Source organism: Micrasema longulum, unplaced genomic scaffold (assembly GCF_059751315.1).
Source record: "Micrasema longulum isolate JH-2025_06_02 unplaced genomic scaffold, ASM5975131v1 h1tg000237l, whole genome shotgun sequence".
Lineage (NCBI taxonomy): Eukaryota > Metazoa > Arthropoda > Insecta > Trichoptera > Brachycentridae > Micrasema > Micrasema longulum.
The window spans coordinates 415,486-429,066 of record NW_028277442.1 but is presented as its reverse complement, the minus strand read 5'-3'; the positions used below and the strand labels follow the sequence as shown (position 1 = coordinate 429,066).

Sequence of the window (13,581 nt, the reverse complement as noted above, 5' to 3'; positions counted from 1 at the left end):
TATTTGATTATGTGTGATTTTTAAATTGTATAATTTATATTTTAAAAATTATTTCTGATTATCTTTTTTGCATTGTTTTCTTTGGAATTTTACTATTTATTACTTGTACATTTTTATCTAGATTGTTATTCTATTGCATCACATGTCATTATAATTTAATATAATTAATTTTACTATGTATTTTTATTGTTATTATTTATTGACATAGCGTAAATAGCCCTTATAAGTTCATTAATATTTAAACTAGCGTAATTTTTAATGAATAAATAAATAAATACCTTTTTAATAATGTTTTTAAATGTTTATATTCTTAACATGTAATGGACTAACTTGAAGCATAAATAAATAAATTTGTATGCGCACAAAATATATTTCAGAAAATATTTGTTCTAAATATCAACAGGTAAGTGAAACAGGGATGTACGTACAGAAACACGTGACATTGATTGAATTAGTGCTCTCTTCACTCTAATTGAGTTTCAATAGCGGACAGAGAGGGACGGAAACAGAACGTAAGCGAATTAGCGCGGAAATTAGCGGGAAGAGCGAGACGGACGCGTACGCGGGAGAAGGACGCCAAGTCGTGAAAAACACGTGCGGAAATACGTACCGGATAAAGGCGCCTCCGCGCGTTGGCCAATACGTTGGCCGGTACGCTGGCGCAATGAAATCGCTACTCTGCTCACAAATTGCAGTCATTCGGTATCCGTCGGTGCGGGCCGACGCGCAGACGTCAAAAGCGCACAAAAAATAGATGACCCAGGCGCCGAGATAGACATAGAAATTGTTGCAGCCGTTACGATTTTTTTATCTAAACTTGTAATAAAATATGTGCACTTAGGCGTATTTATTGCTAAAAGCAATATCTTAAAACCAACCAACAGGCCGCTGAAAAATTTATCTACATTTTTAATAAAAAAATTTAAAATACATGTTTTCGTATTACTACTTAATTTTATTAAATTATGAGGAATGGGGAACGGGTGAGAAGTTTGGAAGGGGACAGGAATAGAATTAAGGAAAAGATTTATATAAAAATGTTTCAGGCGTTTCTTGAAGGAGGCCATGGAAGGTGCTTTTTTTAAAAGAGGTAACATTCTTAATTATTAATAAAGCGCACATAAATAATGTAAGAAAAATACACCATAACTGATTTAATGTTATAATGTTCTGATTGTTTGCGTTTTCTTAACGTTTAATTTAAAAAATTTAATACTTATACATAATTATATTACGGTTGATATTTTTTTTTCAAAATTATTATATTAGTTTTATTATTGAATACAGTTTTCACCATGATACTTGACAAATTTAAAGTTTCTTCGTTGATCATATTCAGGCAGCCATATTGTCGAAAACCGAGCAAAAATTACATAAAAATGTGCGCTTTCTCCGGTAGTTCGTAGTGTACTGAAAGCTAGGACGTGTCGACGCGACGATCAGCGCTCAGTCTGCGCCCTTTGATCAGTGCTGAAAAACAGACCACGAATCGCGCTCTAGTGCACGTAACGAGTATGCCAGCTCTGTCAGCTACAATTCTACACGCTTGCCAGTGTGTTGGCCATCATATTGTCCAGCGTGTAGAGGCGCCCTAAGAAGGGCACTCAATCTCGCTCGCTCGCGCTGCACGACGGCGCGAGGAAGAGAGACGGAAGAGGTGAAATCCTAATAGACGCGATACCAAATTTCGTTTTCCCGTTCTTACGTAACGCGAACACAGCGAGAGTGAAAGAGACAAGTGTACGTAATTCGGGCGGCTTATTGGCATATTTATTTATAGGTCAGGGCCTAGCTGTATATTGTAGCCACCGATAGGATAGATAATTATATATTTTGTTGAATAAAACTATTGTGAAAAACTATAAGCGTTGTTTCATTAAAATTTACGAAAAAATATCAGCAGTGTTACGTAAATAGTTTAATTAATTATAATTTTAAACTGTCGTCAATTTGTAGGGCTTTATTATTATTTGGTAATATCTGTCACATCCCAAATCACGACGATCAGTGTAAGCAAGAAGACATTTTGGCATTTAAAATTGATTTATTTGATTATCTGATGGGTACTATCGATCAAAAATTGGATCAAAAATTATCCTTCATTAGTCCCATAAACAACATTACTATAGTCCTTAAAATATAGCTTGATTAGAAAGACAACTGTCAAACTAATTTCATTATAGATGGGAAATTACTGATCACTGATCAAATCGATTTTATCAGTTATTTCATGAAATCATGAAACTCTGTTTCCGAAAATTGATTGAAAAAAAACGCAAAAACAAGCCTATTATAGTGTTTTGGTAATGTATCCAAAATAAAACAAGTTAATTGGATTATAATTCTACTTATTTTTTTTATAAATATACGAAGGGTATATTGTGACGAGTTTCGTCTTGTTGGGACATTTTCAAACAAACTCTTTTTCTTTCTCCTTTTCTTTAAACAAGAGTTTGTTTGAAAATGTCATAACAAGACAAAACGCGTCACAATATACCCTTTGTATATTTAATAAAAGATAAATTAGAATGATAATCTGATAAACTTGTTTTATTTTGGATACATTACCAAATTACAAATTACCAATTATTTCTGCATACACAATAAATAACTATTATAATGTGTTTTACACAATTATTTACTAAAAAAGAAGACATTTATACTTTTTTCATGAACAACATCAAATGAATTATTTTTTTATTCGATCAATTTACATTGATCAATTTATCCAGTCTCTAACGTTTTTTTTTAAATGATGTAACCCTGTAGGAACGTCGTTAATAATTAGATTTATTTAAGTTTTAAAGCAGATTTTATACATTTATGTTTATTTAAGTGTCAAGCATTGTATTAAAAAAATTCATTAACACGCCAGATACAAATGATTTTTTGTGTGTCAGTATAAATAACTCCTTAGACGTTACTACAAAGTTATGTCGTTACTTTTTCTGACAAATGCCATTCTAAACAAGCTACATTTTAAGGACTATAGTAAATATCTCAATTATTGGGACTATAGTAAATATCTGATGGATACTTCATTAGTGAGAAGCCAGTTAGAGGATAACTCTACAATATGGACTCCTTACTAAAACTGTCTCCAAAATTATCTTGAAAGAGTCCAAATAAAATTCTTAAGTTTATTGGTATATAAATTTTAAACTTAGAATCAGACGTGAATTTTTAAATTACGATTTTTTACTAAAAACCATTGAATAAAGAATAGTCCAGAAACCGCATATGCACATCAAACAGAAGGCGACTAGACTACTCATAAATGAGTAAGTTTACGTTTTGACCCATTACTTTATTTGTAGAAGTCGCTCAGTACGCAATTCCTGATTTGAATTCAACTATGCCGTGTTGTGTCCTTTTAAAGTGTAGAAGTACTGCTAGGATCTTTAAGAAACAGGATTCAATCACATTTCATGTGTAATTAGCAAATGAATGTGTATGTAACAAATGCATTACTTAAAAATTTAATTATTTTTTCATCTGTCAGATTGTCGAAAAAACAAAATGAACATTTCGTTAGTGTTGCCAGGGTAGTAAATTTTTTTACCCTGATTTGCTCATCTAATGAGAGAATTAATTAAAATTAGATCTCGGATTAAACAACTCTATCGTGGACATTTGACCAACATATTATCTTTTAAAACATCAAATATTATTTAACATGATATAAAAATATCCGTTTTATGTCAAATAAAATTTGTTTTATATTTTAAGTTTCAAGTTCATTAATTCAATCACTCTTTTTAAATGATCTGTGGTGTCAATCAATATTTCCGCGTCCACAATAAAATTTTAGAGAAATTAACAGATTGCTTTTTTTACCTTACATTCGTGTTAAAATTATATTTTTTCCCACCGTGCAACATTATGCGGCGGCTTCACAAATGCGCGCGGCGAAAGTGAGGCACAGTGGGGGAATTATTGGACGATGTATTCAAATATGATTCTACGCTCCTTCTAGACTATTCTTAATTCTATGGCTGATATATTCTCAATCTACGAGTCGGAATATTGAATTTTACTTGTCCCAGTAATGATGGAACATCGATTATACCATACAGTGTGCCAGACATATATATGGAGTCAATATTAGTTCTACGTTTTTGTAGACTAGAAATATTTAACATTGACTCTATATCAGCATAAGAATAATTACCTCTCTCTAGTCCAAGCATCCACGCTACTTTTCGAAGCAAGCGATGTTGGACTGATTCAATGTGACTTATGCGATTTATATAGAATAGAGACCAGACCACGGAGGCATATTCTAGAAGAGGGCGAACAGTTGAGAAATAAAGAGTTTTGATTGTACGGACATTAGTAAAATCAGAGGATATTCTGTTAATGAAGCCAAGTAATTTCAGTGATTTATTTACTGTATTATCTATATGCTCGTTGTTTGTTAGTTTATAGTCCAAAACAACTGCTTAATCTCTGATGGACTTAACTACATCAATTTTGGAGTTTTCTATTAGGTACTCGAAGGAAATCGGTTGTTTTGTTCTATGAAATAACATTATTGTTCATTTTTTAATATTTAGTTCTGATTTATTGACTTTACACCATTGGTTAAAAGAGTTAATGTCTGATTGAAGAAGAAAACAGTCTTGTAAAGTCTGAATTATTTTGAGAATTTTGCTGTCGTCCGCGAAGAGCCAAAAGCGAGAGTTAGAGAATGATTTAGCAACATCATTATTAAACAAATTAAAAAGCAGGGGTGCTAAATGAGCACCCTGAGGTACACCCGATGTAACATCAACACTGGTTGATAAATAGTTATTTATCCGAACATTTTGTTTCCTACCAGTAAGATACGATTTAATAAATGAGAGTAATGGATCTATTATTCCCAAGGCATGTAATTTATATATGTTACGGAACAAAATACATTGGCGTCAAAAACGAATGAGATACTACCGTTTAGGCTCCGAAACCTTTGCAGTTAGCAATATCGAACTCATTTCAGACCAATGGTGGAGGTTGCTGTCATTATTTTATCACACCTCAGAATTAGTTGAATTTTTAATGAAAATTGACTACTTACGATGTCATGGCCGTGACTGTTGCTGCGGACGACTTCGGGCGCCATGTATTCTATGGTGCCGCAGAAGCTGTAGGCGCGGCTCTCGTCCGGCCGGAACTCCTTGGACAGGCCGAAGTCGGTGATGACCACGTGGCCGGCGCTGTCCAGCAAGATGTTCTCCAGCTTCACGTCGCGGTAGATGATGCCGAGCTAGGAGTATTAGAATGTATTACCAAAACGTCAGGGGATTGCAGACGAAAAATGAAAAAAGTAACGGTTGATCATAGGGTAGAGAATGGCGAGTTGAGAAACAAGGATTATCAAAACGGTAGTAAAAATATAGACATTAACACAACAACAACAACAACAAACCATCACGCCGTTTCCCCGTAAGGGTAGGCAGAGAGGATAGAACGCCATGACACTCTATCTTTGCATACAGACCTCGCTTCCTCTACATTCATACATCTTCTCATGCACGCGCGCCGATTATTCCGACTTTTGACATGTCCATCTTTAAGTATTTGTTGGATTTGGTCATGCCATGTCTTTCTCGGTCTTCCTCTATTTCTGCATCCATCAACATTCGCATTGTAAATATTCTTAGCCGTTCTCTCGCTGCCCATTCGTTCTACATGTCCAAACCAGCGCAGAGCTCCTTTCTTGATTTTGTCAATAATGCTTGTCGCAGCCTTACATAATGTACGGATCTCAACATTTGCGCATCTATCGTACATAGTTTTACCACACATTCGCCTGAGAGATCGCATTTCGACAGCATTCAGCCTACTTTCATCCCTGTTTTCCCAAGTACATACTTCACTCCCATACATCAGGGACGGGACCAGGACTCCGTTGTGAACTGCCAATTTTGCCTCTTGTGACAAGCATTTATTTGCCAAGGTCGATTTAAGTGCACCGTTCACTCTGTTCCCGGCACTCACCCTCCTTTCAATATCTTTTTCAGTCATTCCATCCCTAGTGAACATACTTCCCAGATACACAAATTCCTCTACTTGTTTTAGTATAACTCCATTCACAGTGATTTCACATTTAGTCATACTTTCGTTTCTTTCAAAAACCATCACATTCGATTTATCGACATTCATCAGCAAATCGCTTCTCTTGCATACATCGTAGACCTTTGTTACCAAGAATTGCAGTTCCTCTTTGTTGTTAGCAAGGAGTACAGCATCGTCAGCATACAAAAGACAATTGACATTTAAATCACCCATTTTTGCTCCCATTCTTAAGCCTTTCAGTTCTTTCATGCAGTTATCGATATACACGTTGAACAGCGTGTAAAGTGGCCACTTAAACCAGCCATTGACAGGTCATAAGCCCTGTAGATGCCTAGACTTCTATATTACCTTCTCCTAAATGTTCTTCACCTATGTTGTTATATGTTAGCATATTTAGATGATGCAGGGCTGAGAATCAAAAACACAAATCAGAGGAAATTGGTGTTGTTTGCAAACACTGAAGAGGAAATGTGTTTGTGTGGATTGGTAACTCATTATCTAATTTGCAATTATTTCTGGGTGTAATATTTAAATATGCCTTACCTTGTGCAGTTGTTCAATAGCCAGAATAACTTCGGCGATGTATATCCTAACATGTTCTTCGGCAAACCTCTCCTTGGTGTACAGATGTGTGAAGAGCTCTCCTCCGCTGACGTAATCTGGGGGAAAACGAGTATCATTAAAAAAGTGCTTTTACGCTGAAATATTTCATCGAGCCAGGATTGGCACCCGAGTTCTAGCCCAGAAAATAGAATTATACTGTTGTAATAGATATGCAATTATATCATATTTATTACGTTTGTATGTGGAACGAGTAACCAAATTCATTTGTAAACATAGTCAAAAGTTTAACAATTATATTGCGAGAGAAAAAAAGATACAACAACAACAACAACAACAACAACAACAACAACAAACTTCATGAACACGGCAATAGTTATTCCCACGTATCTGATATATTTAGTGTAGGGTATTGTTCCTATAGAACAAACCTTTTGAACTTTTTCAAAGATGGTGAATGGTAATTATATTTATTTATTCATGCATTTCATAATATATATATATGTATATACAGTTTTTTGTTCACTTTGCCTAGCCGTGTGAAACAGTACTTATGATTTTCTTGTTGTTTTACTGTAGAATGTTTTATTATTTAAACTTTCTACTGAATATGCTGTATAATTTTTAGGTTATTTTTTTAAATATAAATATTTAATAATTTTTGGTTTAATTTTTTTTAATAAATCTTGGGTATAAGGAAATTCATGTTTTAAAAAAAAAATACTAAGCCAAATATGTTAATATTATAAATGTTTGTAAAAGGTAGATTTGCCGTTTATGTTTATAAAATAAAATAAATAAAAACCATCACGCCGTTTCCCCGTAAGGGTGAAGGCAGAAAGGATAGAACGCCACATCACTCTATCTTTGCATACAGATCTCGCTTCTTCTACATTCATACATCTTCTCATGCACGCGCGCCGATTATTCCGACTTTTGAACTGTCCATCTTCAAGTATTTGGTCATGCCATGTCTTTCTCGGTCTACCTCTATTTCTGCATCCATCAACATTCGCATTGTAAATATTCTTAGCCGTAAAAAGATATCAGACTATCAGGTCTAGAACCAAATATATCAGTCTTATCCTTAAGATTACCATATCCGTGGAGCTTACAGATAGGTGAGTGCATGTGATAGTTGGTCCTAGAAATTGCACAGCAAAATGTTTTTATTATTTACCCAAATATTTCGATTTTTGGGGACATTTTCAACCAGTTGTAAATAACTCACTATTTTTTTTTTTCAAAGAAATATTTGCGTTCTTATGATTTACCAAAATCATTAATTTTGAGGGCCATTTTCAACGAGTTGTAAATAACTCACTATTAGAAAATGGGAATCGAGTTGGGGTAGCGTGGGATTCGAACCACGGATCTTTGGTCCGTGAGTCCGAGACACTAGCCACAGGACCACAACCCGATGAGATAAGCACAACTATAAGAAAATGGTAATCAAGTTGGGTAAGAAAAGGGTTCGAACTTTGGACCTCAGATACGTGAGTCCGCAACACTAGCCGCGGGACCACAACCCGATTTTATGAACTAGAAACGTCGTTCAAAGTTGTTCGTTTTCATCAAAATATTTTTTTCGTATATTTTCAAGAAACTTTGCCGTATAATTTAATGCTATAATTTGTAGCGCGCTCAAGAAAATATTTTTTTGTATCTAATTACCCGTAGGGCTGAGCTTCCTCATTACTCTTTTTTGTACACTACTTTTACACGGCACCGCACGGAACGTTTTCCCGTGTAAGAGATGTTACAGCGTATTTATTTCAAATGCTTCAGAGCACATTACAGGTTCCACCATCAAGACTATCGTAATTATTTCCATCGGAGAAGGGAAGAAGTAAAAAAAAAAACGAAAGGGAAAGTGTGAATATTAAAATTGGCGAAACATGAGTCAGCCCGTATTGGCCGACAGCATTGGCTTCTGGTAGAAAGGTCACAGGGAGCCGGCTGACAACTTTCTAATCCGTGGGCTATTGCAAAAAGCGAAAAACTTAAAATAATTAGGCATTTGAATAACGCGTTCGGTCCGGATGTTCATTCAAATGTACGCGAAATTAAATATTTACGAGTACTTCTCCCGTGTCTATCGAAATTAAAAAGCGGTGAGTTGTATGCAAACATACAACTCACCGCGAAAAATCACTGGTCCCCGATTACAATAGGAAGTTAACAGAGTTATCTTCGACCGTCTATAAAGAAAAATCGATATTTGTGTACGAAAATGAGTGTTTTTGCATAAACATTTATTGTATCTTCACCGGTTACCTATAATTGTAAAAAAAATTGTATGCATATTCTGCTTTTCATACAGAAAAAATCATTTCACTGTGTAGATAAAATTGAAGATAAATATTAACTTCCCATTGTAATCGGGGCCCTGTGCCTCGATTATGAACGCCTTCTTCATTTGTATACATCGAGACGGTACACTTAACTTCTGTACTATCTGTATCTTACCTCGGTATGTTCTACCTACTTGTCATATCGACATCATATGATCGAAACAAGCCAATGGAATGACCGCAAACAGTTAGTCCGTTCCTTACGTCATTAACATTTAAAATAGTTCTGATTTTTATTTTAAATAGGCTTCTTTAATAAAAAGTGCTCACTTCAAAGCGATATTAAACTCCAATAAATTCCAATTCAAGCAAAAAATGCTCGCTTGAACATGAATTTTGCACGACTTTTGGAAATCGTCTGGACGGTACGCTTAGCGATCGTCTGTATGTATCTACCGATCTGTACCGATCGACTACAAAACCGGCTCCTATAACGTCTCGATACATACACTCGGAAAGATAGTAAAACAGATGGAATAAATATAATACTAAATTATTTTTTAGAGTGGTAACTTTCTGACGCATATAATCTGTGTCTGACGCCTAGATACTCTTTTTTGTTAATAGGAGAGAACCTAGCGACATTATTTTCACATCTAGGCGTTAGTTTTATTAATGTGACAGTTATGTCTGAATTTAATTCGACTTCAAAACTTACTTATTTCTCTCTCATATTTTTAATAAACTTTTACGAAAAAAGTGCCAACCTCAAAACGAATAAAATTTTTAATAAATCATAATTAAAGGAAACATTGCTCGGTGGAACAAAATTTTTGACACTTTTGATGCGTGGATAAACGTATCGAGGGGTCCTAGACTCCTCGGTATAAAATGATGTACTTTTATCAAAACTTGATGGTGGAGGGTATCGATACTATATCTTTGTAGTCGGTCGGGGACTTTTATCTTTAACTATGACTTCATACTGAAGCTATATCATTTTAGAGCGTAGATATGTGTACCGTGACGTACGCTTTCCCTTGATTCATATCGATGTACCTACCCAAAACTTAAAAGGTGGGGGTTGGTAGTATATCTTTATAATCGCTAGAAGGAATTCATCTTCAACTATACCGTCAAGGTGAAGGTATGACGTCTTTATCTTCCCATCATAATCGAGGCCCTGGTATCCCTAAGTTTGTCTCAATTGTTTATCTGCGTATGTTAGTAGTCTGCATTACACAGAAATAATCATTTTTTAGTTTGACAGCTGGCTAATTCTTGTTTTGGAGTGAATTCCTAGTCCTTACAAATAAAATTTAAGCCATGTTTTAAATCTGTACGTCAGATATATAGGCATAAAATTAAGAATAGTCCAGAAGGAGCGTAGAATCATAATACATCGGACTGTGTCCGAAAATCAGCCCACTTTGCCCCACTTTCGCCGCGCGCATTCGTGAAGTCGCCGCGTAATGTTACCAGATGGGAAAAAATATAAATATAATAAAAATATTGGTCGCCACGTGAGGCTCGATTCTCTTTAATGGTGGAGAGAGTGCACAAAAAATTTCTGCGCTATTTGTACCTAAAAGAGAGTGGATATTATCCTTGGCTCTTCCCAACCGACTTTTTACTGGGGATGCTAGGTTATCAGTCATTATGGAGGAGGAGGGACGTTCATTTGGGTGTTCACTTTTTCCAGGTGATCGGTGGTCGCATACATAACTCAGAAATTCTGATGGATGTAGGTCTGTTCGTACCTGATAACTATCTTCGACAAAGACAGCATCGATTGTTTTACCTATCACGATTTTTTCATTTATTAAAATTTTTTTTTCATTTCATTTTTTTTGCACCACAACAGGCCAGGAGGCCCAATTACGGTGGTGAATTACATTACAGAACAACCAGGCTTGAGAAAAATCACTTTTTTATATTTTTTTTATTGTGTTTTCACCGGGAATCGAACCCGGAACCTTCCGTGCGCGAGTCAAGCGTCTTGACCACTACACCACGGAGGCCGCCAACCGATGCAGAACCAACCTGTCAATGGTTATGCCGGTTGGTAGAGCAATCTTGCTACTTAATCGCATCGCCTCGGATGTCGACATACTTCACGACAGTGGGCCTTCCATTAGGTAAGCACTTTCTAACTTTTAATTTTTCTTTTTACATTTTGTTATATTATTTTAATAGCATAACTATCTACTGTAATTTGTGATCTATTATTGTATTTAGAACGAATTGTGTTTTTTTTCTGTAATGTTCTAAATATTTGAATAAATGACATTGGTCATAGGGAGTCGGAAAAGTTGATGCATGCCACGGATTGGAGAGAATCTTACTGGATGTCAAAAATAAAATATTTAAAAAAAGCAATAATTTAAAAAATATATATTTATAGATGACAACCATGAAGTTTCGCATAAATAAATTGTCGATGTTTTTATGAATGTATGTATGTGTATGCGCATGGGTGTATGTACGTGTGTGCGTATGTACATGTGTATACATGTGTATATATGTGTATATATATATATATATATATATATATATTTATATATTTATGTGTGTATATATGTGTATGTCTATATGTGTATGAATCGAAATGTGTATCCGAATAAGTTTATATTTTGTTTGTCTGTGCTCTATATAAATTTGTTAACTTTTATAATATATTAAAATGTAATTGCCTAGCTTGGAACGGAGTATGTACCCTTGTTAGCTAGGCAAAGTGAACATGGAATTGTATTTTGATAAAGAGTGTGAATAAATAAATAAATAAATAAATTAATTAATTAAATAATCACAACACAAATGAAAGGTTATTATATATATTTAAAAGTAATTTGTTTTTTCTCTAAAACTGCCGCAGACGTTATACGAAAAAACCTTATACAAGTGTATGTTATAGGGGCGTTTACTGTACTATCCTCAATGTCTTGGTCTGCAGAATTTGAATATTTGATATTTTAAAATATCGAGTTCGACATAGTGCGGCATTTCGCTGTCCAGTGTCGACCCAATAACCCGAGATTTCTAATAAAAAGTAATTATCACCGTGACATTGTATTTCGAAATTGCCACCGCTTAGTAACAAAACGACTCGCCGCGGATCTATGGAGTAGTGATCAAAATCACTGCCATTTTTATTCTATTTTATTTCAATGTTAGGTTTTATTATACGCGTATCTAAGCCTTTTAAAAATGATCTAACAATAAAAAATCTTTATTACAGTTATGCAAGAACCCATCTTGAATTTGCGTCTATCATTTGGAATCCACAAAACATTACTTATATTGACAGGCTGGAGAAAGTACAAAACAATTTTTTAAAGCATTTGAATTTCCGATGCTCTCTTATATTTCTAAATCATGACTTATCTGCACGTTTTCACAAACTGATTAACCTTGAAAAAAAGGAGAACATTAATAGATCTCACTTTTCTCTACAAAAGTATAAACAGTCAAGCGTATTCGTCCCAGCTCCTAAATAAAATTCAAATGAACTGTCCACCACGTGCCCTACGAAATCACCCAACCTTTAGAATACCTAGTGTCAATACAAACTATTGCCAAAATTCGTTTTTACACAGATCGTGTTCCACTTTTAATAGCTTTTTTAACCATAATCTATCATACAGGATTACAATTATTTAAAAATAGTGTATTGAAAACTTTTGAATAAAACTCCCGTTGATTCCGTTTTCTCATACATCACTTCACATTACATACATTAATATTATTATTTTTAATCAAATTTCTCTTCTGAAATATGTATTACTGCTAAAATCGCTTTAATGAAATTTTATCGACTACTCTTGGTTTAAAATCTTCTCCTTATATTGCTTTTTCAAATTTCAAAGATTACTTACTATACCCGTTATTCTTTCTTTTTTCTCTGATGCATTGGCATGTTTTCATATTTTTAAACTACTTTTAATTACTTATATTATTTATGTATATAAAATCAATATATTGCTGCTCTTACTATAATGTGTCATTAATTTTGAAGATGCGTTTTAAATTGACTTAAATTTATTGTCTTATATTTCACTTAAAGATTCTTCTCGTCGTTTCTTGAATCCCTTAAAATATGTATGTGTATGTATGTGTATGTTTTTCCTTTTTCAAAAATGTTATTACTATTTTATTTTATTTTTACATCTGAGCATGTTTTTCATTCTTTATTTTAATTCTTGACTTTTAATTACTTTTACAAATTTTCTTCATTTTTAATATTGTTTCCATTTGTAAATACTAACTACAATTAACATATTACAACAGAGATGAAGAACATTTAAGAGAAGGTAATATGGAAGTCCAGGCATCTACAGGGCTTATGACCTGTCAATGGCTGGTTTAAGTGGCCACTTTACACACTGTGTAACATTCACCATTCTGCCTATATTTGAACATCTATATTCCTTCAATTCTTTCATCTGTTGATGTTTGTGAAGTTAAGAGCTAAAACCTTTATTTATGCGGGTGAGATTCATCAAATTGAATTATTTCACCTACATACTAGGCAACGCCTGAAAATATTATTTGTTCAATTTCTATACTTCTTCATGGACCAGGTAATTTATCAATTTTTGTTACAAGTTGTAATATGTTAATATAAACAGCTCTCCAGGGAGTTGAATCCAGTCCTTGTCTACAAAAA

The 13,581-nt window shown here is 34.1% G+C and overlaps 1 protein-coding gene across 12 annotated transcripts in view; it reads right to left on the bottom strand.

Annotated features, from left to right (window-relative positions):
* Positions 1-13,581, bottom strand: part of LOC148283450 (ribosomal protein S6 kinase alpha-5-like) — a 151,579-nt gene that overhangs the window by 56,059 nt on the left and 81,939 nt on the right. For all 12 annotated transcript variants that reach the window (XM_088243855.1, XM_088243856.1, XM_088243853.1 and 9 more), the window contains exons 6-7: positions 6,604-6,719; positions 5,060-5,248 (exon numbers count right to left, since the gene is read on the bottom strand). In XM_088243855.1, coding sequence (XP_088099981.1) covers positions 5,060-5,248; positions 6,604-6,719 — 305 coding nt within the window. The remainder of the gene's footprint in view (positions 1-5,059; positions 5,249-6,603; positions 6,720-13,581) is intronic.